At 42.6% G+C, this 23,733-nt stretch overlaps 1 protein-coding gene across 3 annotated transcripts in view; it reads right to left on the bottom strand.

Annotated features, from left to right (window-relative positions):
- MID2 (midline 2) overlaps positions 1 to 21,320 on the bottom strand; it is a 120,880-nt gene extending 99,560 nt beyond the window's left edge. For 2 of the 3 annotated variants that reach the window (XM_079765433.1, XM_079765435.1), the window contains exons 1-2: positions 21,234 to 21,320; positions 5,042 to 5,757 (exon numbers count right to left, since the gene is read on the bottom strand). In XM_079765433.1, the coding sequence (XP_079621559.1) occupies positions 5,042 to 5,701 (660 nt within the window). In that variant the 5' untranslated portion in view covers positions 5,702 to 5,757; positions 21,234 to 21,320. Of the gene's footprint in view, positions 1 to 5,041; positions 5,758 to 20,619; positions 21,162 to 21,233 lie in introns of those variants that run through there. The other variant, XM_079765434.1, reaches the window with a different exon arrangement.
- Positions 21,321 to 23,733: the final 2,413 nt, after the last annotated feature.

Genomic DNA, 23,733 nt, shown 5'->3' with positions numbered 1-23,733 from the left:
TTTGCTGTAACATAAGTCGTAAGTGTCACTTTCAAGGCTGGCGCTAGACTTTTTGCCGCCACTATAAAATATAAATAATATGAGTACTGTCTGCTAAATTCAAGAAAATTTATGTATTTATAAAATAAATAAATAAATTACTTACCTAAATTATCTGAATAGCTGATTTGTAATGACATCACTTGTTTAACTAGCTTACTAGCACACAGTACGATGTGTATCGTCTGAGAGACAGTTACAAAATGTTTTCGTCATTGCCAATCCCAAAAAATGCCATTGTTCATTAAGTCCAAACAATGGTGGTCGAATTCTAACAACTGATCAACAATGTGAACTTTGATAAGCAGTTCTCGATAATCAGTTCTCAACAATTATTTGTTATTATTAAAGTTAAATTAACATTATAAAATTAACAAAAATAATATAAAACTCATATCCTGGCTAAATAGCCACATGGCCGCCGAAAACCGTATATTCCCTTCCCGTTCTCCCGCTGTTCCCTAGCTTGTCGTGCATTCTTTCCAAAAATCGGGACTTTTTTAAAACGCCGCGGGACGTGGGACAAATTGTTAAAAATCGGGACTGTCCCGCCAAAAGCGGGACGTCTGGTCACCTTACCCTAACCACTTCTGCCTGCCAGCCTGATCACCCCCTAACCACTCCCCTTCCAGCCTGATTGATGCCTAACTGCTCCCCTGCCAGCCTGAATGTCCCTAACTGCCCTCCCCTGCAGGCCTGGTCACCCCTAACTGCCCTTCCCTGCAGGCCCAGTCGCCTCCAACTTCCCTCCTCTGCAGGCCTGGTCCCCCGCAACTGCCCTCCCCTGCAGGCTTGATCGCTCCCAACTGCCCTCCCTTGCAGGCCTGGTCCCTCCCAACTGCCCTCCCCTGCTGGCCATCTTGTGGCGGCCATCTTGTGTCCACATGGGGGCAGGATCTTTGACCACATAGGGGCAGCCATCTTGTGTGTTGGAGTGATGGTCAATCTTCATATTACTCTTTTATTAGATAGGATAGAGGCCTGGTGCATGGGTGGGGGCCAGCTGGTTTGCCCTGAAGGGTGTACCAGATCAGGGTGGAGGTTCCCTTGGGGCATGGGGTGGCCTGGGCGAGGGGCCTGTGGTGGTTTGCAGGCCGGCCACACCCCCCGGCGACCCAAGCGGAGGCCCTGGGATCTGGGATTTCTTTATCTTCTATAATTGAAACTTTGTAGCCTTGAGTGGAAGTCTGGGCCCGCCAGGGTGTGTGGAAGGCTTGGCTTCCTCCATTGCTGGGGAAACCCAAGCCTTCTGCTCGCTCTGTTGCTCAGGCCATCTTGGTTGGGTTAATTTGCATAATGTCTCCTGATTGGCTGGTGGGCATGGCTTGTGGGTGTAGCAGAGTGATGGTTAATTTGCATATCACTCTTTTATTAGATAGGATATATATATATATATATATATATATATATATATATATATATATGCTATCATTTTTCCTTTTCTCCTGTAGGACTGCTGTGCTTCCATAAGGCCAGGGAAGTATGCTCAAGGCTATCTCCCCCACAGCTTCTGACAGCTAATGTTTTCCTTTCTCCTTGGAGAAGAATCAAGTAGATTAAGGGGATAATCCTAAATACTTTTCTAAATTAAAATTAACTCAAAAAAGTGAGTATATGTGACACTGAAAGTCAGATTTTCTCTCTGCTTTAGGTGGAGAACTAATATCCTTTTACACCTGGCACCAAACCAAAGTGACCCCACCGCACCCACACAGACATAAGCAGCACTTTCCTCTCCCTCCCCAAATCCAAGATGTTCCAGACAATATAACCACACGGTTGGGAATGATTCATATGTTTCCACTCTCTGTCCAAAAATGAGCAAAAGAAGTTTCTACTTAATTTATAATCAGATTTTTCTGCACATTTCCTTAAAAATTAAAGGGGAATGATTCAAAATCTGGACTTTCTTTCTCTAAAAATTACTGATTAGTTACAGACTAAAGTATATTTTGGTAAAATATTTTTGTGTTCTATCCATCCCTGGAGACAAGGGCCATAGCTGCATGATGCCAAATAGCTAATCCATCATCCAATGTTTTCATGTTTTAGATGTTTTCAAAAAGCTGGTGTTCTGTAGATACAGGCTTATTATATCCAGTCTTTTGTTATCTCAATTGTACATATGGATACAGATTTTTCTGTTTGGAATATTTCTCAAGGCCAATGCCTTATTTATAGTTCTAACACCTGCAAATATTTGGCAGAGATTGTTCCATCCTCTCCATATCCCCCATTCTTCCTGTAACCCCACCCCCATCTCTTGCCATTATGAAGCCGTAAGTTTATACAATATGTCCTTTCCTTGATGCTGTTAATTGTCTATCTGTGTGACCCATAAGATGTGTAATTGCTGGAGCATAATGTTTAGTTTCAAATCACATTTCATGGGGAAAACTTAAGTCTAAAATAAAGTGGCAGCAGGCTGTAGTACAAAGGATCCTTAACTCATGGTCTAGAGGAAAACTTTGGAGCAGTGGTCGCCAACCGGTGGTCCGTGGACCACTGGTGGTCCATGAGGTCTGAAAGGTTGGCGACTGGTGGTCTAAAAGCTTAGTTCCAGTTCCAATTTTGTGACTTTGACCAAATTGCTTAACCTATCAAACTCTGAGTTTATACCACTTTAAAGTGTAGGGCTTCAACTAGATCAAGATCAAGGCCTAACTTCTTATGATTATAAAAATTGAAGTTAATAAGATTATTCTTCTCTGCAGTCCTTTTTTTATTATTGACAGTATTATAAATGTCCCCCAGTTTCTCCCCCACCTTTGTCCCCCTCCTTCCAGTCCCTGCCTCACCCCAGGCCTTCATCACACTATTGTCTGTGTCTATTGGTTATGCATATCCTATATAATAAAACCCTAATATGCAAATCGACCAAACGGCGGAATGACCAGTCACTATGATGCACACTGACCACCAGGGGGCAGACGGTCAACACAGGAGCTGCCCCCTGGTGGTCAGTGCGCTCCCACAGGGGGAGTGCTGCTCAGCCAGAAGCTGGGCTCACAGCTGGTGAGTGCAGTGGTGGTGGCGGGAGCCTCTCCCTCCTCCGTGGCAACACTAAGGACCCCAGGGGGATGTCCAACTGCTGGCTTAGGGGGAGTGGGCATAAGCCAGCAAGCGGACATCCTCTGAGGGGTCCCGGATTGTGATAGGGTGCAGGCCGGGCTGAGGGACACGCCCTCCCCCAGTGCACGAATGTTGTGCACCAGGCCTCTAGTATGTATATAAGTTCTTTGGTTAATCTCTTCCCATCTCTTCCCTGCCTCTGAGATCTGTCATTCTTTTCAATGCATCCATGACTCTGGACCTATTTTGTTCATCTGCTTATTATGTTCATTAGATTCCACTTATAAGTGAAATCATGTGATATTTGTCTTTCTCTGACTGGCTTATTTCACTCAGTATAATAGCACTTTAAATGAAATAAACATTGAACTATGTACAAATTTATAAATATTAGATATAAATAACAATCAAAAAAGGCATAAACTGCCAGGATGGTGTGGCTCAGTGGTTGAGCATCGATCTATGAACCAGGAGGTTAGGGTTCAATTCTCAGTCAGGGCGCATGCCTGGGTTGCTGGCTTAATCCCCAGTAGGGGGGGTGCAGGAGGCAGCTGATCGATGTTTCTCTCTCATCAATGTTTTTATCTCTCTATCACTCTCCCTTCCTCTGGCTCTAAAATAAATAAAAAACATATTTTTAAAAAGGCACAACGCATTGTCAGTGTGACTACTCTCAATATTGCTTGCGACAAATTACAGAAGAGAATATGTATAGTATTCTGAGTATTGCTGTCCTCACCAATATCATAAATTTTACCTAAGTTACATCGACTTTTCCAAAGCATGGCAAGAGGAAACTCTCCACCCACTTCTTGCCCTTTCGTCCTATCTAGATCTTCCTTAAAGCTTGGCTTATATATTCAGGCCCTATTTAGCAGTGGTAATCTCACTCATTTACACATTTTATTTTTCTGGAAATTCTAAGAGAATTTAAATCACATAACAGGCAGGCAATGGGAATAAAACAACTTACTGGATCTGACATTTTAACATCCACATGAGGAGGTAGGGCTTTAAAAACAGGCACTTAGAGTTGCACATAAATATTATATGGCCCAACAACTTTGGAATTCTATCCACTGAACACAAATGAAAGACTAAGAATTTCCAAGGCAGGACTGCAAACAAGTGCTTCAGTCCATTAACCACAAAAACGAACACTGGCACAAAATCTGATACTGGATTAAATATTTATGGCCTTCAGTCTAAATGTTTAGTTCAGGTTTTTGATCATTCCTTCTGACTTTATGGTACACTGAAGTTCCTTTTTTAGGAACTGTTAGTCTGGTTTTTTGTTGTTATTTATTTTAATTTTGGTGTTGTTGTTGTTTTTTAACCAGGCTTAGAATTAGCCCTGTGTTAAGGGCTGGATGGCAATTTGTAGTGGCCAGGGCCAAACTTTTTTCTTTAGAGTACTGAGTGTGCAAACATATACTACTGTCCTCCACAAAAATCTCCCACCCACAGAGATCTACTCAGACACCTCCACCCATACCTACACAGAGACACATTGAACCTTCCCATTGCTATACACATAAATATGCAAATAAGCACAAATGTTAATTGTAGCACACCTACACAAGTACTCACATACTTAAAAGAAGAGGTGGAAAAAATCATGGCAAAGATATGTAGTGTGTAATGTGTCACTGAAAGAGGAAATAGAGTAATGTTTCCCTGGATGTACTACTGGTGTAGTGAGCTATAGGCCAACTCCCCCAGAACTGGCCAGACACAAGCAGATTTATACAACAGATGAAATAGGTTCCAGTGAGAACTTGCAGGTGAGTAGGTTATTCCTCATGACAACTTGAAGTTAACTCACTTTTCATATAAGAAAAGTGACCCATTTTACTAGTGAACTTGCTACCCACAATAACAGTATATAAAGACACAAAGTTGTGTAAGAGATATTTCCCAGATCCCTTACCTTGAGTTTCTCAAATCGATCATTCAGGGACGCAACCTGATGGTCTCGGTGACGCCCCACTAGTTTGCATAAGGCACAGATCAATTGGTCATCAGATACACAATACATGTTCACTTTCTCATTCTCATGGTCCAGGCAGGTGATCCCTCGAAGATGTGTGTCTGGCACTGGTTCCACCAGGCGGTGGCTGGTGAAAGGCTTCTTGTTGGGGTGCGTGGCCCTCAGGCAACGATCACAGTAGGAGACCTCACAGGTGATGCATGTTTTCACTGCATCTCTGGGTGGGTCCTGTTCACAGAATTGGCAAGCAATTCGCTCACTAGACATGGTGATACTGGGCCTATAAGTCCTCTCCCGGCGGCTCTCACTTGGGGAATTGGGCCCACTGACTGAAGCCTTCTGAAAGCGGTCAATAATGTTCTGCAGAGTCACATTCCTCTTTAGGCCGTCCAGGCCCCGGTGGTTCAGTGAGATAACATATCTGCATGTAGGACACTGGAAAGCAGTAATGGGTTCAATGGATTCACCAGAGCTGCAGCTGGAGACCAAGATGCGGTGGGCACAACTGAAGCAGAGGCTATGAGCACAAGGGAGCAGAAGGGGATCTTCAAACAACTCTAGGCAGATTGGGCAGGTCAATTCAGACTCCAGGGTTTCCATCTTTAGTGAAAATAATCCTGCTGAGACATTAAGAACCACAGAGGCTGGGCTTTCACCTGCAAGGAATACAAAGCAAGAGTCATTAAGCATTTCCAAGGGAAAAGTGAATGTAGTATAATTCTTCACTAACCAATGGAGACTTTACATACTGGATTCCCCGGGGATGCTGGAGTAATAGGAAAACGATTCAGGAATTAATCAGAAAGCCTTTCTCCTCCCCTTCAAACCTTGTTTTTGACAAATGCCTCAGTTTATTTTCCTGCACTAATAAATAAAACCTAGTGGCTACCTCTGAATCCTGGTTTACTGATTAACATTAGTATTCAGACTCACAACACTGGCATGTATCATTCTCTCACATATTCTCCACTGACATTTCTTGTCCTCAACTACGACAAGCCTGAGGCCCTGAAAAATTCTCAATCTCCATTTTCCAATATTGTTCTCTATTTTACTTCAAGGTAAAATATAGGGGCTGCTCCTATTTCACAGCTAGTGGAAGGAGAACAAGGCCATATTTCAAACTAACTCACTAGATCTTGAAATGATTCCATTATTCTAAGAGCCTGCATAAAAAGAAGAGAGAGCTTCAGAGAAATGTAGTTCTTGATTGCAGGATAAGTTCTTAAGAGTGTGGACCTTAATTACTTCCTACAAACACATATGGAAATTTCTGTTTTGTCCCATTTCTAGTATACTGAGGTACTAGAGCCAAAATATTATAGTTTTCACTTTCACTTTCTTCCTTCACCTTCAGAAAAGTCTTCATTTCGTCAAATTAAATAAGCAATGATTTCAACTTTTCAACTTACTCAGCAATAGTTGCAGATCAATAATGAAGACATATTACCTTGTGGCTTCAGTTGTTTTTAACACCTGCTGAACTGAACTAGCACAAGTCTGCTATGAAGCTTACCTCCCCATGTGTCTTTTCATACTTCCTAAAACATAACAAGATGCAAATCAAGACCTAGATATAAATTAGCAAAGTGTGGAGCCAGAAATTTTCAGATCTGGTAATCTTCATTTTAGTGTGCATCAGATAAAAGAAGTCACCCAACTAAAAAGAAACTAAACTCTTTGTCAATCTATCGCTTTTTCACAGGCACTTCTGAGCTGAACATATAGGTCCTTGTTGCCATATGTTTTCCATTAATTAAAATCAACACACAAAAATATTCTAAGCTAGCCTTAACTAAGGAAGAATGTAAAATATCTTATTGACTAAAAGTATTAATCCTTTTTATCCTTTTGCTTTTGAAAAACTTTTTGTTCATCATCTCACTATCATTGGAGACACTTATCAGGGCATGATAATTTGATTCTGCCATTTACATTTGTTCAGATTTGGTCATCTATCAGAGATACCCACATAATCTTCTCACAGGATACTTAAACACTGAGTACAATTATACCTTCTGCAAGAGTACAACAGATGTATCCCTAAAAGCTGTTTCTAAATCAAACCTTTTAAGTACACTGAAATAACTATTTTGCAGAAAATATAGGCCACTGGTACAAAAGTGAAGATTTTTTTGTAAAATGGTCATGCTCAGTTGGTTTGGTAAGTTCAAATGTTTGTATAACCACCTTTTAAAAAATGAGACTTGTGGTATTCTTTTTTTATGATTTACAAGTGCTTGAAAATTGTTGGTTAGTAACATAATTGTTCTGTAACATAACATCTATCAGCATCCACATATAAAGTAAAACAATTAAAATGTACATATACTGTAGAATCTTAGAATTGGAAGATACTTTGGAGATGATAGATTCCAACTTCCACTCAAGGCAAGAGTATTGCTTTTGATAGCTTCATTGTTCAATTCAACATATCCATAAGTGAAATTGTTATACTCCCCTCCCTGAAACACACACACACACACACACACACACACACACACACACACACCTGTTCCTCTTCCTCTTCCAGTTTTTTCTATCTAGTGAATATCACCATCCAAGCCTAGAAAACTAGGACTTCTCTCTTTTACATGTTTATCACCTCAACCACCAGTAGCTTCCAGAATATTCTGTTTTCTTTCATTTACTTATCTGTGTCTCCAGCTAACTCTCCATGCTCTGTGAGGACATCAACTATTTCATATTTTTATTCAAAGCATGGAGCTTCATACACACTAGGTATCAATCATTGTTAAATAAAGAATCCCTTAAAGTTGAAGTTAGAACGGGACCTAGCATTTATAGAGCACCTCCTATATTCTGAGTCCTGTGTTAAGCACTTCACACACATTATTTCATGAAATTATATGAAGAAGCCTGTGAGGAATGTATTACTAATATATATGTATTACTAGAGGCCCGGTGCACAAATGCGTGCACCAGTGGCGTCCTTTGGCCTGGCCTGTGGGATTGGGCTGAAACCAGCTCTCCAACATCCACCAAGAGGTCCCGGATTGTGAGAGGGTGCAGGCCAGGCCAAAGGATCCCACTGGTGCACGACTGGGCTGGGGAGAGACATGGGAGGTTGGCCAGCTGGGGATGGACTGCAGGAGAGCTCTAGGGCGTGTCTGGCCTATCTCGCTCAGTCCCAATCAGCTGGACCCCAGCAGCAAGCTAACCTACTGGTTGGAGTGTCTACCCCCTGGTGGTCAGTGCACATCATAGCAACTGGTCGAACAGTCGACTATCTGCCCCCTGGTGGTCAGTGCACATCATAGCGAGCGGTTGAGCAGCCTTAGCATATCATTAGCATATTGCGCTTTGATTGGTTGAATGGCCGACCAGTCATCCAGACATTTAGCATATTAGGCTTTTATTATATAGGATAGTTAGGAATTTGGGGCTCAGCATTAAGTAAATCAACCAGGAACATACATACCCAGAGCACTGTCACCATGCCTGTGCTCTTTTCCCTACACTTCTATTTCAATCATCTCACCTCCTTCACTGAACTTTATCTTGACTATTTACAAGAGGGTTTCTAAACAGCATATTTCTGCTTCTATTTTTGTCTCTGTGTCCCTCAGAGTTTCTCTGAATCTGCCTCTCATTCCAAGTCTCTTCCAAAATTGTATTTCTTTCTTCTAGGCCTATCCCCATCTCACACTGCATTTCTATTACTGTCTCTTCCAGAACTATACGTCTGCATTCCTCAAAATCTGTGTTGGAAGCTACCTGGGTGGATCAAGTACAGCCTCTTACCAAAATGACAATTGGACAGGAGCATTTATGAAAGACATGTTTATGTGTTGAAAACTATATAAAACAAATACCACAAGTATTCTAAGTCTTAGAATGGTGTTGTATAAATTCTGTACTGAGAAAAAGCTCATTGAATTTTTCTAGAATCCTAAAAATTGTTCCCATATAAGTGTGACACTTGAATCTCACCAGAAAATTAAGTTTGGGAAAGTACAGTATGGGTCAGGATTGCTTTAGATAAGATCAAAATAAGATTTTTAACCAGGGATTGCTGAATCTTCTAGAACTGTTTCAAAAATGTTATGTGTATGTCATATTGTCCAGGGTCATACTTGTTTGAAAGTAGCAAAGCTAAGATTCAGACCCAGAATACAACTGAGAGTTCAGAAATAAATGCATATATTTATGGTCAATTGACTTTTGACAAGAGTTCTAAAACCATTGAATAGGGGAAATAATAATCTTTTTTAAAAAAATGATGCTGGGACAAATAGATATCCACATGCAAAAGAATAAAGTTAGAGCCCTACCTCACACCATACATAAAAGTTAACTCAAAATAGATCAATGAGCCTATATAATAAAGAGTTGATATGCAAATTGACCATCACTCCAACACACAAGATGGCCGCCCCCATGTGGTCAAAGATGGCCACCACCATGTAGACACAAGATGGCCGCCACAAGATGGCCAACAGGGGAGGGCAGTTGTGGGTGATCAGGCCAGCAGTTAGGGACAATTAGGCAGGCAGGGAAGGGCAGTTGGGGGCGGGGGAACAGGCCTACAGGAGAGGGCAGTTGGGAGGGACCGGGCCTGCAGGGGAGGGCATTTGGGGATGATCAGGCCTGCAGGGGAGGACAGTTAGGGGTGACCAGGCCTGCAGGGGAGGGCAGTTGGGGAGAATCAGGCCGGCAGAGGAGAGCAGTTGGAGGAGACTGGGCCTGCAGGGGAGGATAGTTGGGGTGGAACCAGGCCTACAGGGGAAGGCATTTGGGGGGCGACCAGGCCGGCAGGGTAGGGCAGTTGGGGGCAACCAGGCCAGCAGGGGAGGGCAGTAGGGGGGAACTAGGCCTGCAGGGGAGAGCAGTTAGGGGTGACCAGGCCGGCAGGGGAGGGCAGTTAGGAGTAACCTGGCCAGAAGGGGAGGGTAGTTAGAGGTGACCAGGCCTGTAGGGGAGGGCAGTTAGGGGCAACCAGGCTGGCAGGGAGGGCAGTTGGGGGCGACCAGGCTTGCAGGGGAGGGCAGTTGGGGGCGACCAGGCTTGCAGGGGAGGGCAGTTGGGGGCAACCAGGCCTGCAGGGGAGGACAGTTGGGGGCAACCAGGCCTGCAGGGGAGGACAGTTAGGGGCAATCGGGCTGGCAGAGGAGTGGTTAAATGGTGATCAGGCTGGCAGGCAGAAGCGGTTAGGGACAATTAGGCAGGCAGGCAGGCGAGCAGTTGGGAGCCAGCAGTCCTGGATTGTGAGAGGGATGTCTGACTGCCCATGGGATCAGGCCTAAACCGGCATTCAGATATCCCTCGAGGGGTCCCCAACTGGAGAGGGTGCAGGCTGGGCTGAGGGCCAACCCCCCCCCCCATGCACAAATTTCGTGCACCTAGCCTCTAGTCTAAATATAATTGCAGAAACTATAAAGGTCTTGGAAGGAAACATAGGTATAAATCTTCGTGAACTTAGGTTAGGCAAGAGTTTCTTAGATGACACCAACTGCACAAACAATAAAAGGAAAAACAGATAAATCAGACTTCAAAATTAAATATTTCTGTGCTACAAATGATACCATCAAGAAAGTTAAAAGACAACTCATATAATGAGAAAAATGTATTTGCAGATCATATATGTAATGTGGGCCTAGTATCTAGAAATATGCATAACTCTTACAACTCAACAATAAAAAGACAAAAAATTTTAAAATGGACAAGGATTTGAATAGACATTTCTTAAAAGAAGATATGAAAATGATCAATAGGGATATGAAAAGATACTAAACATCATTAGCCATTAGGGAAATACAAATCAAAACCACATTGAGATACCACTTCATACTCACTAAGATGGCTATAATACTACTTCACACCCACTAGGATAGCTATAAGTTTTAAAATATAGCAAATGTCAACCAGGATGTGGGGAAAATGGAACCCTCATACATTGTTGATGAGAATGTAAAATGATCCAGCTGCTTTGACAAATAGTTTGGCAGTTCCTCAACAGGTTAAATGTAAAGTTACCATATGATCCAGAAAAATTGAAGACATACTCAAAAACCGGTACACAATGTTCACTGCAGCATCTATAATAATAAAAGTGTAATATGCTAATTAGACCAGATGACCTTCTGGATGAAGCTGGGGCCTTGAGGACCAAGGCAAGCCGCTGCGACTGTGAGGGCCGAGCCCCTTGCACGAATTTCGTGCATCGGGCCTCGGGCCTCTAGTTATTTATAATATCCAAATAATGGAAACAACCCAAATATCCATCAAGTGATGAATGGATAAACAAATGTGGTATAGCATATAATAAAATAGTATTCAGCAAGGAAAAGGAATGAAGTATTGATATGTGCTACAAAATGGATGAACTTTGAGAACATTATTTTAACTGAAAGAATCCAGTCACAAAGGGCCTCAAATTGTATGATTCCATTCATATGAGATATCCAGAATAGGCAAATCCATAGGAACAGAAAATAGATTAGTGGTTGCCAAAGGCTGGGGGGTTGGTGAGATAAAGAATTACTGCTAATTGGTATGAGGTTTCTTTTGGGGGTGATGAAATGTTCAGAAATTAGATAGTGGTGATGGTTGCATAACTTTGTGTGAATATACTAAAAACAAACGAATTGTACACTTTAAAATGGTGAATATTATGATAGTGAATATATCTCAATTTTAAAAAGTTTCAAACACAGGTCTGACCCCAGAGTGTGAACAGTTAACCACTATAATATACTGTCAACTATGTAATTATGTAGTATTTCTAAACTCGGATTGCTTTCTCCTTTCAATTGTTTTTCTAGGTAAGTGATTCCCTGTCTAGGTTTTGTAATATCCTGGGATATCTTTAATGATCAATGGGTGTTATAAAATCCTCATTTCCCAATTGTATTAATTTAAAAAATATAAAACTCCTAAAAATATTTTACTTCTATATCACAAAATATTTTTAGGAAGTAAGGGGGTATGGTGTGACAAAAATAAAACAGTAGCAGAGTGTTGCAACTTTAAAAATTTGTCAATCACCAACCTATGCAGAATTAGAGTTTGCTAAGAATAAAGACAGGATGTGGACCTGATAGGATTCAATGCAATGACAGGTAATCATGAAGCATTTTCCAGAAAACACAATGGTTTGTCATAAAAATGCATTGATAAAATGTCTGGGAGAGCAGAACAACTGCCATGATAAAAAACAAATATCCATGTCCACATACACTTATTTGTTCCCCTCCATATCATTTAGTTGATTTCAGTCATTAAATAAGTATGTTCATGTATTTGCCCTTGCTCTATTATAAAATTGTTTATCCATGGCTTATCTTCACCCTGAAAAAAACAACACGTTGATGAGAATAAACTATAAGAAGGTATAAGGCTGTGTGAGTAGGTAGAAATAGAAAAGAGGAGTTTAAAAGCAGGTGATTAAGATAAAAATAATACATTCTACATTACAAAATGAAAAGACTGATTTCAGCATCACCCTTCAAATCCAGCATTTAGTTAACGCTGATCAGAGAGAGAACTTGTGATCTGCAGAGATGGCTCTGGGCTTTCACTACCTCCCCGAGGAGCCATGGTTTTCCTCTTCTTCAGAGAAAAGCCATGAGTATGAAACCAAGCCTGACCTCTGGGCTTTAGAATGAGGACTGAGCTGAGTTGTAGGATTTGTTTAAAACACAAATTAATATAGCCCTATCCGGTCTTGCTCAGTGATTAGAGTGTAGACCTGCAGACTGAAGGGTCTCAGGTTCAATTCGATCCAAGGCATTTACCTGGTTGCCTGGTCAGGCACAGTGGGAGGCAACCAGTCAATCTCTCTCTTTCACATCGATGTTTCTCTCTGTGTGTCTTTCCTCCTCCCTTCCACTCTCTAAAAATCAATGGGAAAAAATATCCTCAGGTGAGGATTAACAAAAAAACATACATACAGATTGATATAAAATAAACATTCTTTAGGATATTAACATTAATGTCCTATGAACTCTTCCTTAAGTACATCTACACAATGGAATACTACGTTGTGGTAAAAAAGGAATTCTTACCATTGGCAACAGTATGGGTGGAACTGGAGAGCATTATGCTAAGCGAAATAAGCCAGTCAGAGAAAGATAAATATCACATGATCTCACTCATTTGTGGAATATAATGAACAACATAAACTGATGAACAAAAACAGATCCAGAGACAGAGAAGCATCGATCAAAACGTCAAACCTCGAGGGAAGGTATGGGAGAATGGGGGTAAGGGGGAGAGATCAACCAAAGGACTTGTATGCATGCATATAAGCCTAACCAATGGACACAGACACCAGGGGGTTGAAGACATGAGTGGGGGGTGGAGGGGCAATGGGGGGTAAGGACACATATATAATAACTTAATCAATAAAGAAAAACAAACAAACAAACCAAAAAACAAAAGAAAAAAAGAAACGCTAGAAACTGTCTCCTTGTCTTGGGGAATGAGCAAATAAGTACTGGCTTAGTCTGATGTTTCCTTAACTGTAAAATGTCATTAAAGTTGGACTAGAATCACGATGATCTTTAAGCTGCTTTCCAGGTCTGACATCCTTTTATTACAGAGATCTTGCTATCTGTATCACATAGAAAAGACACCTTGGATTATTGAAAACTGGCCCCTCAAAACACAACTCTTATTTATTAGTGTGACTAGAAAGGCTGACAAACAATGGGCATCATCATGACAGGAACTGAAATAAACAAAATGCATTCATTTTTTTGGCTAAAGCCAAGGTGATGAAGGGGAGTGGCTGGCTTTGCCTGCTGTATGTACCTCAAGAAAGATATAATGGGTGTTCCAGAAGACAAATAAATGGGAGGGGAGTCACATAGGAGTATAAATGAGAACACCTTTTGGAACTGAAAAAGAACACAAAATCCTAGAATACTATTAACAGTGGGAAAAACCCTTGAAACTCAAAAAAGATCATTTGGGAACATAAAAGGCAACCAATGCATAGAATTCTCATCCTAAAAGGATAAAGACTGAAAATAGAAACCCCCCAAAAAGAGGCTAGGTGGTCAGTAAGCATAAATAACAATAAGAACCATCTTACATCTATGTACCATTTTATACTTTTCAAATAGTTCCAAAGCGATGATCTCATTTGATCCTCATAATAAAGCCTGGTTGTAGTCCTGACTCTAAGCTGAATTAGCTGAGTGATTCTAGGTAAGACGTTTAAACTGTTTGGGCCATAGCCTCCTCACCTGTCAAATTACAGCTACCTGCCCTACCCATCTCACAAGCTCTTGTGAGGATCAGATGAGGATAAAATAATTTGCTTTAAAAATATAGTTTCATCATACATTCAGATTACTGATGTGAAATGCGTTATTAATGAAAACAGTAATTTTTATTATTTGGAAAAACAATTTTTATTACCATTTATAATAAATATAAATGTCTTACCATTTACTTTATTTTACTTTATTGAATTTACTAAAGGCCTGGTGCACGAAATTCATGCACGGGTAGGGTCCGTAGACCCAGCCAGCGATCAGGACCGATCTGTGGGGCAACTGGCGGGACCATTGGGGGTGCCCCTGCTGGCACCCGCCTTGGCTGGCCTGGCGCCACCCACTTGCCAGCCCTACCCCCCACCGCCACCGCTGGTTGCCTCCCTCTGCAGGGCAACCAGCAGGGCGATCAGGGGGCCCCTGCTGGCTCTGGCCTTGGCTGGCCTGAAGCCTGCAGGCTGGGGGCAGCTCCTGTGTTGAGCGTCTGCCCCCTGGTGGTCAGTGCACGTCATAGCCACTGGTTGTTCCACCATTTGATCAATTTGCATATTAGGCTTTTATTATATAGGATTGAGTGATATTGGTTAATAAAATTTTATAGGTTTCAGATATACAATTTTACAATATATAATCTGTATATTGTATTAGGTGTTCACCACCCCAAGCCAAGTCTCCTTTGAAAATTCATCCCAAACACATAGTTGACATATAGAGGACATCACACTCTGCCACAAGTTTTCTGGAGGATTATGAATCTGATTGTGATATTCATTATACTCATGTGTCTCTCCTGTTAGACTTGAGTTCCCTAAGGCAGGAACTGTCTCTCTTCTTTTCTCTTAAGCTTTTATCATGCTCAGAGAGAGCTCAGGACTGGAGGTTGATTACCAACTGACAAAGAGTGCCAGAGTCACTTCCCATCTAATAGGTTATTAAAGCCTACTTAATATTTTATAGTATGTGGATTCAATGATATTTTCTTTACTATAATTAACTCATAAATCCAATCATTGGTTATTTTATATAGTATAGTCATCAAAGACATTAAAATGAATATGGCGATAGCAGAACTAAAAGTCCTAAATCTGCTACAACTGCAAAAGATGTAATCTGAGTAACCAAGAAACGGGTTTTGCCAAGGTAACACATAATTGTCAGGAATCCTAAGTACAATTCATAATACCTTTATCTTAATGCAGATAGCACTGGCAATTGCAAGGTTCAGGAACAAATGGAGAACAAATTTAACTTAACTACTGCTACTAGTACAGCTTTCCACCTATTCTAGGGCTGTTTTACCAATCTCTGTTATCCAATGAAATATCTGTAAATGTTTAAATGTGCAATGGCACACCTGAATGGACAGGCACCTCTACTTCCACAGAATAAAATTGGCAATATATGTATATAGGGCATGCTATTGAATGTTAGGCTGAGAGGACCCCAAGCTCAGGACAGAAACAAGGGACACAGAACAAAAGCCTATTTCAAATGAAACTTCTACTCCCCTAGGAACCACATGAATCCTAGCAACACTGAACAAAAGGCTATAGACAAAGCAATCGAGGATTCTGGACCATAAACCATTTTTCTATCTCTGGGCTGTATACATTCAGATATTTCACTGTCCTGCATTAGCATTATCTACCATGCCCAAACATTAACCCAGCAAATTGTAAATAATGGTATTTTCTGTTACAGGAGGATTTTACATTGTATAATGAGTTTGTTATCCGATCATTTGGGCTCTGTAAGAGGAAGATCCAGAGACTGGAGACATTGTTCTGTTCATCAACTATAGGAGTCTGACCTTCGGGAAAAGAGGCTGAGACAAAGCCCAAGGTCAGGTAGTCAGAGCTCTGCAGAGAGATAGGAACCCAAGTAGGGCAAGTCTTACTAAGGTTATTTCGCTAACCCATTTAGGTTGAACCAACATGCTAGTGTGCCTTCAGGTAAACCCCACATGGAGAAGGGAGTGGTGGGATGTTGGCACATTATTCAAAATCCCTCCACCTTCCATATTTTAAACATATGGTAGTTTTAGCAGCTTATAGGATTTCTAAGGAAAATTATGAAGCTGGGAAATTGACTTTTGAAAAGATGATGTCTGCCTATGGCCATGTAGAATGTGAAGATGAAAAACAACAAACGTAGAAATAGCCACAGACCTCCAGTGCTCACAGAAGATATTAAACAGACTTTTGCTTTAAGAAAAATGAAGAAACATATATTGATTCTTGGGAAAGAGAAAAAATAAAAAGGGGACTAGAAGCCTGCACAAGGGAATAACTGGATATACACTGAGTGGCCAGATTATTATCATCTCTGAACACATAATAATCTGGCCACTCAGTAGATATATATATTAGAGGGGCCCGGTGCATGAATTTGTGCATGGGTGGGGTCCAGCCAGCCTGGCCAGGGGGAGGGGACATGGGCTGCTGGCCGGCCTGCCTGCTGGTTGAACTCCTGGTCGAGGGGACAATTTGCATATTAGCCTTTTATTATATAGGGTATACACTGAGTGGCCAGATTATTATGCGTTCAGAGATCATAATAATCTGGCCACTCAGTGTAAATGTCTAGTCTCAGGGGGTGGAGGGTGAGAAGAGGTAGAGGAGAGTATAGGTGGGATAAATGGTGATGGATGGAGACTTGATTTAGGGTGATGAAAATACCATACAGTGTACAGATGATGTGTTGTAGAATTGTGCACCTGAAACCTGTATAATTTTGTTAACTAGTGTCACTCCAATAAGTTCAATAAAAAAGAAAAAATAAAGAAATTCAACAAACTGGGGGGAAAAAAGGTAGATACTATTATTATTCTCATTTTATAGTAGATGAGGAATCTGAGGCTCAGAGAAATTAAGGAATTTGCCCAAAGCCTCATAGCTAATAGGGATACTTGTTAGCATTATTCAATACAATGGCTGAGAAACACTTTTCTAATCTTTTCTCCACCCTGCTCAGTGATTAATTTAATGCTTTTTGAGAGACTGTAAATACAGACCTTAGTGCAATAATGCCTTGGTCCCAAACTTTTAATCATCAAAAAGTGAAAAACTGTGAGCTTTCCTGATCTATCATATGTCCAGTATCAATATGTTACATGTCATATTTTGATGATGCAAGGCTCTAAGTCAAGATATTCAGCTTAAGTAAGGAGTTATTTTGCAAACACACTGCCTCATCTTCCCCTTTGCAGAGAAGACAAAAATCTTAGTGCTAAATGGAAATGCAGCACAACTGGCCTCCACTAGCACCCAAATTCCATTGCCTAATAGCTAGGGAGTTACCAAAATCCATAAAGACTGAGTGACAGCCCTAGCTGGTTTGGCTCAGTGGATTGAGCGTGGGCCTGTGGACTGGAGGGTCCGGGTTCAATTCCGGTTGTGGGCTCAATCCCCACTGTGGGGCGTGCAGAGGGCAGACAATCAGTGATTCTCTCTCATCATTGATGTTTCAATCTCTGTCTCCCTCTCCCTTCCTCTCTGAAATCAATAGAATATATTAAAAAAAACTGAGTGACAGACACACATGATGGATGCCCTCTTAGAAGAGCCATTTGAGACACATTCTGTGACTCAGCCCTGTCTTTACCTTCTTTTAGGGAGCTGTGTCTCAGTTGGAAAAGAGAGAACCAGAGTGCCAAGGAATACAGTAAAAGGAAGACATTCTCACCTCCTCACCAAACCAATGAGGTTTGGTGAATGGTAAAGATACACTCCTCCTGCAGTTTCCTTCTCAACTGTCATGGTGTCAGCAGATTTTATGGGAGGAGAGAGAGGAGGGACTGGATAGGCTCACTACCCAGAGCAATTTTTAGATGCAATTATGAGACTCCATTGGCACTGCTTAGAATCTGCAAGTTGGAGCAGGTTGTCCTGCACTTAAAGAGAAGGGATTAACTAAACCAACTTCATCTAAATCAGTTTGTACTGTTCAGATGATACATTTGTGTAGCAATCAAGTCACTCTGATTTGTGGCAGTACTTCCCAGGGGGTGGCCATGCAAGGCAAAACATGCAAGATGAGAAGTCTAGTAGTCAGGAAAGTAAACCAGAGAAACAATTGCCCCTTCATATCCCTAGCCTCTACCCTACCCCTCACAGCCCCTCCCTGTCCTAATCCTGGAGCTGCAAGTAAAGAGGTAGGCCTCAAACAAGCAGGAGACCAAAATACAAAGCCAAGACTGGGGCCTCCGCCCAATCAGCAGAGGTCTCTTCACATTGTAGACACTTAATAAATATTATTGACTCAACTCTGCTAGATCCTAATCATGCTTACATAGCCATACCTAAAATTATTAATGCCACTTTTCAGTAGAAATTAACTAACTGCCCCCATAAATGCAAAAAATAATATGGGGTGAGGTTATGTTTTCAGATCAGCCTGACTCAGATTGTTAGGTTGGAGTACATTAGATATGATTTAAGCCTTGACTTAAAGTAATCACCATTACTCTGTATATCTAGTTTTATGTATGTTTCATTCAGTTGTTTGTGCATTGGGGGTGGGGGGGTGGGAAATAGACTTAGGGCCTAAGAATGGTGATAGATTTGGCTCCAGGGGGGGCTAATAATGACAAGTTAAGGTTTCCAGAAACTAGGGTTCCTACTTATACCCAGTCAATCTATTATACCAATAAAAAGTTAAATGAAGCACTTCCTTTGAAAAGTGTAATGCTGAGGGTTTATAGAACCCTTCCATCTTCAAAAGACCAAGAGAAAGCTCACAATAACTAGTACACAATATTATGCATTTTATACAACTGCATCAACTATGAAAGAAAGGTCAGAAGAATGTCCTAAGGCCATAGAGACAATGCAATGTCAGATTTGGGATGAATTTTCTGATCGTCTGGGCCCCTAGACCCATATTTCAAACACATAAATCTAGTTGTAAGGAACAATCAGAAAAAATATAATTCACATCATATATCTGTATTAAGTTAATTGATTGGGCAGGAATATATAAAAATAGTAGACTGTTTCCCCCTCAGGGCATGATGAGTAGAGAGGGTTGGAAGGATATGAGGGTTAGGGGTAGAGTGGGAAGTAGGGGAGGGACTCTCTCTCTTCAGCATTTCCCTTCCATTGGAACATGACCAGATAACTGATTAGAGTACTGGGAGGCAAAAGAATGGGGTTAAAGGCAGCCCTTTGGCCCAACCTGGGAATCAGGGGAATCAACCCTCCCACAGTATTTGTCTATTTATGTCGTCTCTAATACATTCTTTTATAAAGGTTCCTCCTCAGAGACACACAACCATCACTCAACACATTCCCCACACTCAGAAATCCTGAAAAAGACAAACTGGTTGAAGAGCAAGAGGCTGCATGGCTGGGAAGCTGGGAGTACACAGGTTGATGGAAGGAAGGGTGTGCGGGATGGGTAGGTTCTGGTGGGAGATTTGGGTAGGCAGGTAGATGTGTGATAAGGTAGAAGGAAGGTGAGTGCGAAGGTGGTTTGGGGAGTGTGAGAGCAACAGTGAAGAACCCAAGGACCCCAGGAGTCCAAATTACTGCTCTGAGAAAACCCTCCAAGAAATAATGTGCTACACACAAAGTGCTAAGTAACCTAAACCTTATCATCACCAAAAAGGTTTCTGTAATCTACTCCAGTTATTTACTTAATTCTTACAAGCCAGAAATGGAAAAACACCATCTCTCCGAGAGTCAGTCACAGTCTGTCGAGTGTACATATGTAAGTTTCCCCTCTCCCCCACTGAGCTGGTCTCAGAGCTAGGCCAGAAATAAGGAACCGCCCAGAGACTTGAGGATCGCTCCCCTGGCAAAAAAGAAATTAAGTTTCGCTGGGCCTGTTTGCAGGCAGGGTGTCCACAGCATCTCTAGCTGCCACAGCAGCCACCCCTGGCAGACTGCCGGTCGAGGGGCGCCACCCGGGCTGAGGAGGCTGCCGGCCACCGGAGCGTGGGAAGGCGCTCGTGGGAAGGAGCCGCTCTACTGGCCGCGCCAGGCCAGGCCGGGCTGCGCGGGAGGCCTCGGACCGCCCCCGCCCGCACCCCGGAGTGCAAACTCCGTCCCAGGAGGGCAGCCGTGACTAGCACCCGGGCCCCAACAGCGCAACGGGATGCCAGAGCTGGGCCGGCGTCCCTGCCGCCGCCTCGAGCTTCGCGGACCCCATCGCCCTGCCCGGCCGAGCCCAGGAGCCCTTGGCCCGCGCCGGGCCCCGGCGACACCTGAGAGGCGGCCAGAGCGTGTGCGGGGGTGCTCGGCCCCCCGGGGACCGTGGCGAAGGGGCGCGTTTTACCCAGAGCGTTCCAGCGTGCCTGCCATCTCTTCAGCGCGCCCTAGAGCGCAGGGCGCTCGCCTGCTTCCGCCGGGAGCTGGTTCTGGCTCCTGCGAGAGCTCCCGGGCCGCCGCCGCCGCTCCCGCCGCCCCGGTAGGCCGCCGCCCGCCTTCGCCTTCGCCCCTGCCGCCGCGCAGCAGCTGGGATCCGCCCGCCTGCGCGCCCCGCCAGGGACAGCAAGGCGGTTGCGATGCTCCCGTGCCTGGGTCTCCGGAGCCAAACTTAAGAGTTTCACCACCTCAATCCTGGGGCAGCACCATGACACCAAGGCAGCACCACACTGTCATTTCCGCCGCAGCAGAGAAAAAAAAAAGCAATCCCTTCGAAAAGGGGGTGGGGTGGGGGCAAACAGGGCTGGGACTGAGGCCCGGAGGGAGCACTGGGAAGGGCCCCAGCAGCAGGGGCACTTGGCCACCTTCCCGACCTCACCTTCCGATGCCCCCTCTTCTCCCAGTTCCCCTAGCCCCTCCTCTGGAGGCGCATTTACTTGTTTTCTCCCTGGGTAGTAGTGACCCAAGAAACCTGAGCAAGCAAAAGCAGCGGGTGGGTGGGGTTAGGGTTACTACTGTACCTACCAGCTGATTCCAGAAGCCTTTTCTCCAGCGCCCTGTCATCTTGAAGGAAGACACACCGAGAGGGGCAGAGCTGGGCGTGTGTCCGCGCGCGAGCGCGCGCGCGCGCGTGTGTGTGCGCGCGTGTGCGCGTGTGTGCGTGTGTGTGTGTGTGTGTGTGTGTGTGTGTGTGTGTGTGTGTGTGAACGAGAAGGAGAGAGAGACAGAGACAGAGACAGAGAGAGACAGAGAGACTGGGCGAAGAATGTGTGTGAAATGCAGAAAGCAGATTATGGCCAAACTCTTCTTCCACCCACCAACCCCTCAGGTTTGAAAAAGGAAAAGGCCCTTGCAAGCGGCAATGAGATGAGAGCGTCAGTCCACAGCACAGGTCCTCTGATGAAGCTGCTCTATGCAAAGTTAACTACAGAGTAAAACAAAAATAGTGGAGGAGACAGAAAAGGGCAGACAATTGAAGGAAACCCAACCCCTCTTTCTCTTTACAAAGGGAGAATGGCTGTGTTTTATTGGCCATGGTAAAAAACTGTGGGGATGAATTAAAGCCATCAAATTAAAATAAAAAGTAGGGTTTCATTTGCACATTCAAATCCTTGATGGACAAAACAAGAAGGTCCTTACTAAAGAGGACAATAGAACAGATGCCAGCTATCCAGGTATCCAATGTCTCTAAGAAGCTAATTGGTTCATCTAGAATGCAGAAGCCTTCATTGGTATGAAGTACCTCTTGGCTGACCTGTCATTCTGTCATTGGCTCAGAGACCACCTCCCTCACTTACAAGGAGGATTCCAAAGAGAAGAAATAGGAGGCCCAGAAGAGATTATCTTCCAAACTTGTGGGAGAGAGGGGGGTGAAGGGGAAAGAAGCTAGAAAATGGAAGGAAGCATCCCCTCTCACATAGGCCTCCCATTACTGCGCATGCAAACAAGCCCAGAAAAATTAAGGTAACTCTGGGTGTATCCCACCTGAGAAGCAGTAGTAACTAGGCAACACCCCTTTTAAACAATGTGCTAGAGAGCTCTGAGATGGAAAGGAAGGCAAAAATCACAACCAGGCCATCCTGATGAAAGTCTGGCCCTAAGAGAAGTAAAAGCTAGAGTCACACCAAAAGCACAGCCAAGGGAAGCAAAAATAGACAGGTGGGACTACATCAAACTAGAAAACTGTGCAGCAAAAGAATCAACAAACTAAAAAGGCAAGAATGGAGAGAAAATATTTGCAAGCCTTATATCTGATAAAGCGTTAATATCCAGAATATATAAACAACTCCTACAAATCAATAACAAAACAATAAATAACCCAGTTAAAAAATGGGCAATGGAGTTGAATAGATATTTCTCCAAAGAAGAGATAGATATACAAATGACCAAAAAGCATATGAAAAGATGCTCAACATCATTGATCATCAGGGAAATGCAAATCAAAACCACAATGAGATATCACCTCACACCTACCAAAATGGCCATTATTAAGAAGTGAACCAAAACAGAAAGAAAATGTGTTAGCAAGGATGTGGAAAAATTGGAACCCTTGTACACTGTTGATGGGAATGTAAAATGGTGCAGCCACTATGAAAAAAATTCAGGAGTCCAGAGGTTCCTCAAAATATTAAAAATAGAACTAACATAGGATTCAGTAGTCTTAATTCTGGAAGTATATTTGAAAGAATTGAAAGCAGACTCTCAAAGATATATTTGCACTCCCATGTTCATTGCAACATTTTTCACAATAGCCAAGTTGGAAGCAACATAAATGTCCACTAACAGATGAGTGGATAAAGAAAATGTGGCATATACATAAAGGGGAATGTAGCATATGATGAGGATGATGCTTGATGATAATACACTAAGTAAAATAAGCCAGTCACAGAAGGATAAATACTGCATGATCCTACTTATAGGACATATCTAAAGTGGTCAAACTCATAAAAACAGAATGTAGAATGGTGTTTATCAGGGGCCAGGGGGAGGAGAGGCAGAGAGTTGTTTTCTGTGGGTGTAGAGTTTCAGTCGTGCAGGGTTTGGTGGAAGGGTTCTGAGGAATCTGTTGCACAACAGGGTGCATGTGGTCAACAATATTGTACTGTATACTTTAAATTGTTGGGAGGGTGAGTTTTATGCTATGTGTTCTTTGCAAAAATAAAAATTATTTTTTACAATGTTAGTGGGGCAGAAGTAAGCTGATCCTAGCATAACAGAGGAATGGATAAAGAAGAATTATAAATATAAGCATTATATATATATATATATATATATATATATATATATATATATATATATATATACTAGTGACCCGGTGCACAAAACTCATGGACATTAAAAGGGAATTAATTAGAGGAAATATTTTAATATTGCCATTTGCCCTTTCTCCATAATAGAAGTGTCAGAGATGAAATAAAATTAGTAAAATGTATATGAAAATCTTCCTCCTGCCAGAGTCTGGGGTGCACCATGGGAACCAGAGTCAAGTCCCTACCCACCCACGTGTGCCTTGAAATCCCACGAG

The sequence above is a fragment of the Cnephaeus nilssonii genome (assembly GCF_951640355.1).
Source record: "Cnephaeus nilssonii genome assembly, chromosome: X".
Classification (NCBI taxonomy): domain Eukaryota; kingdom Metazoa; phylum Chordata; class Mammalia; order Chiroptera; family Vespertilionidae; genus Cnephaeus; species Cnephaeus nilssonii.
This window is presented reverse-complemented; position numbering and strand designations above follow the sequence as displayed.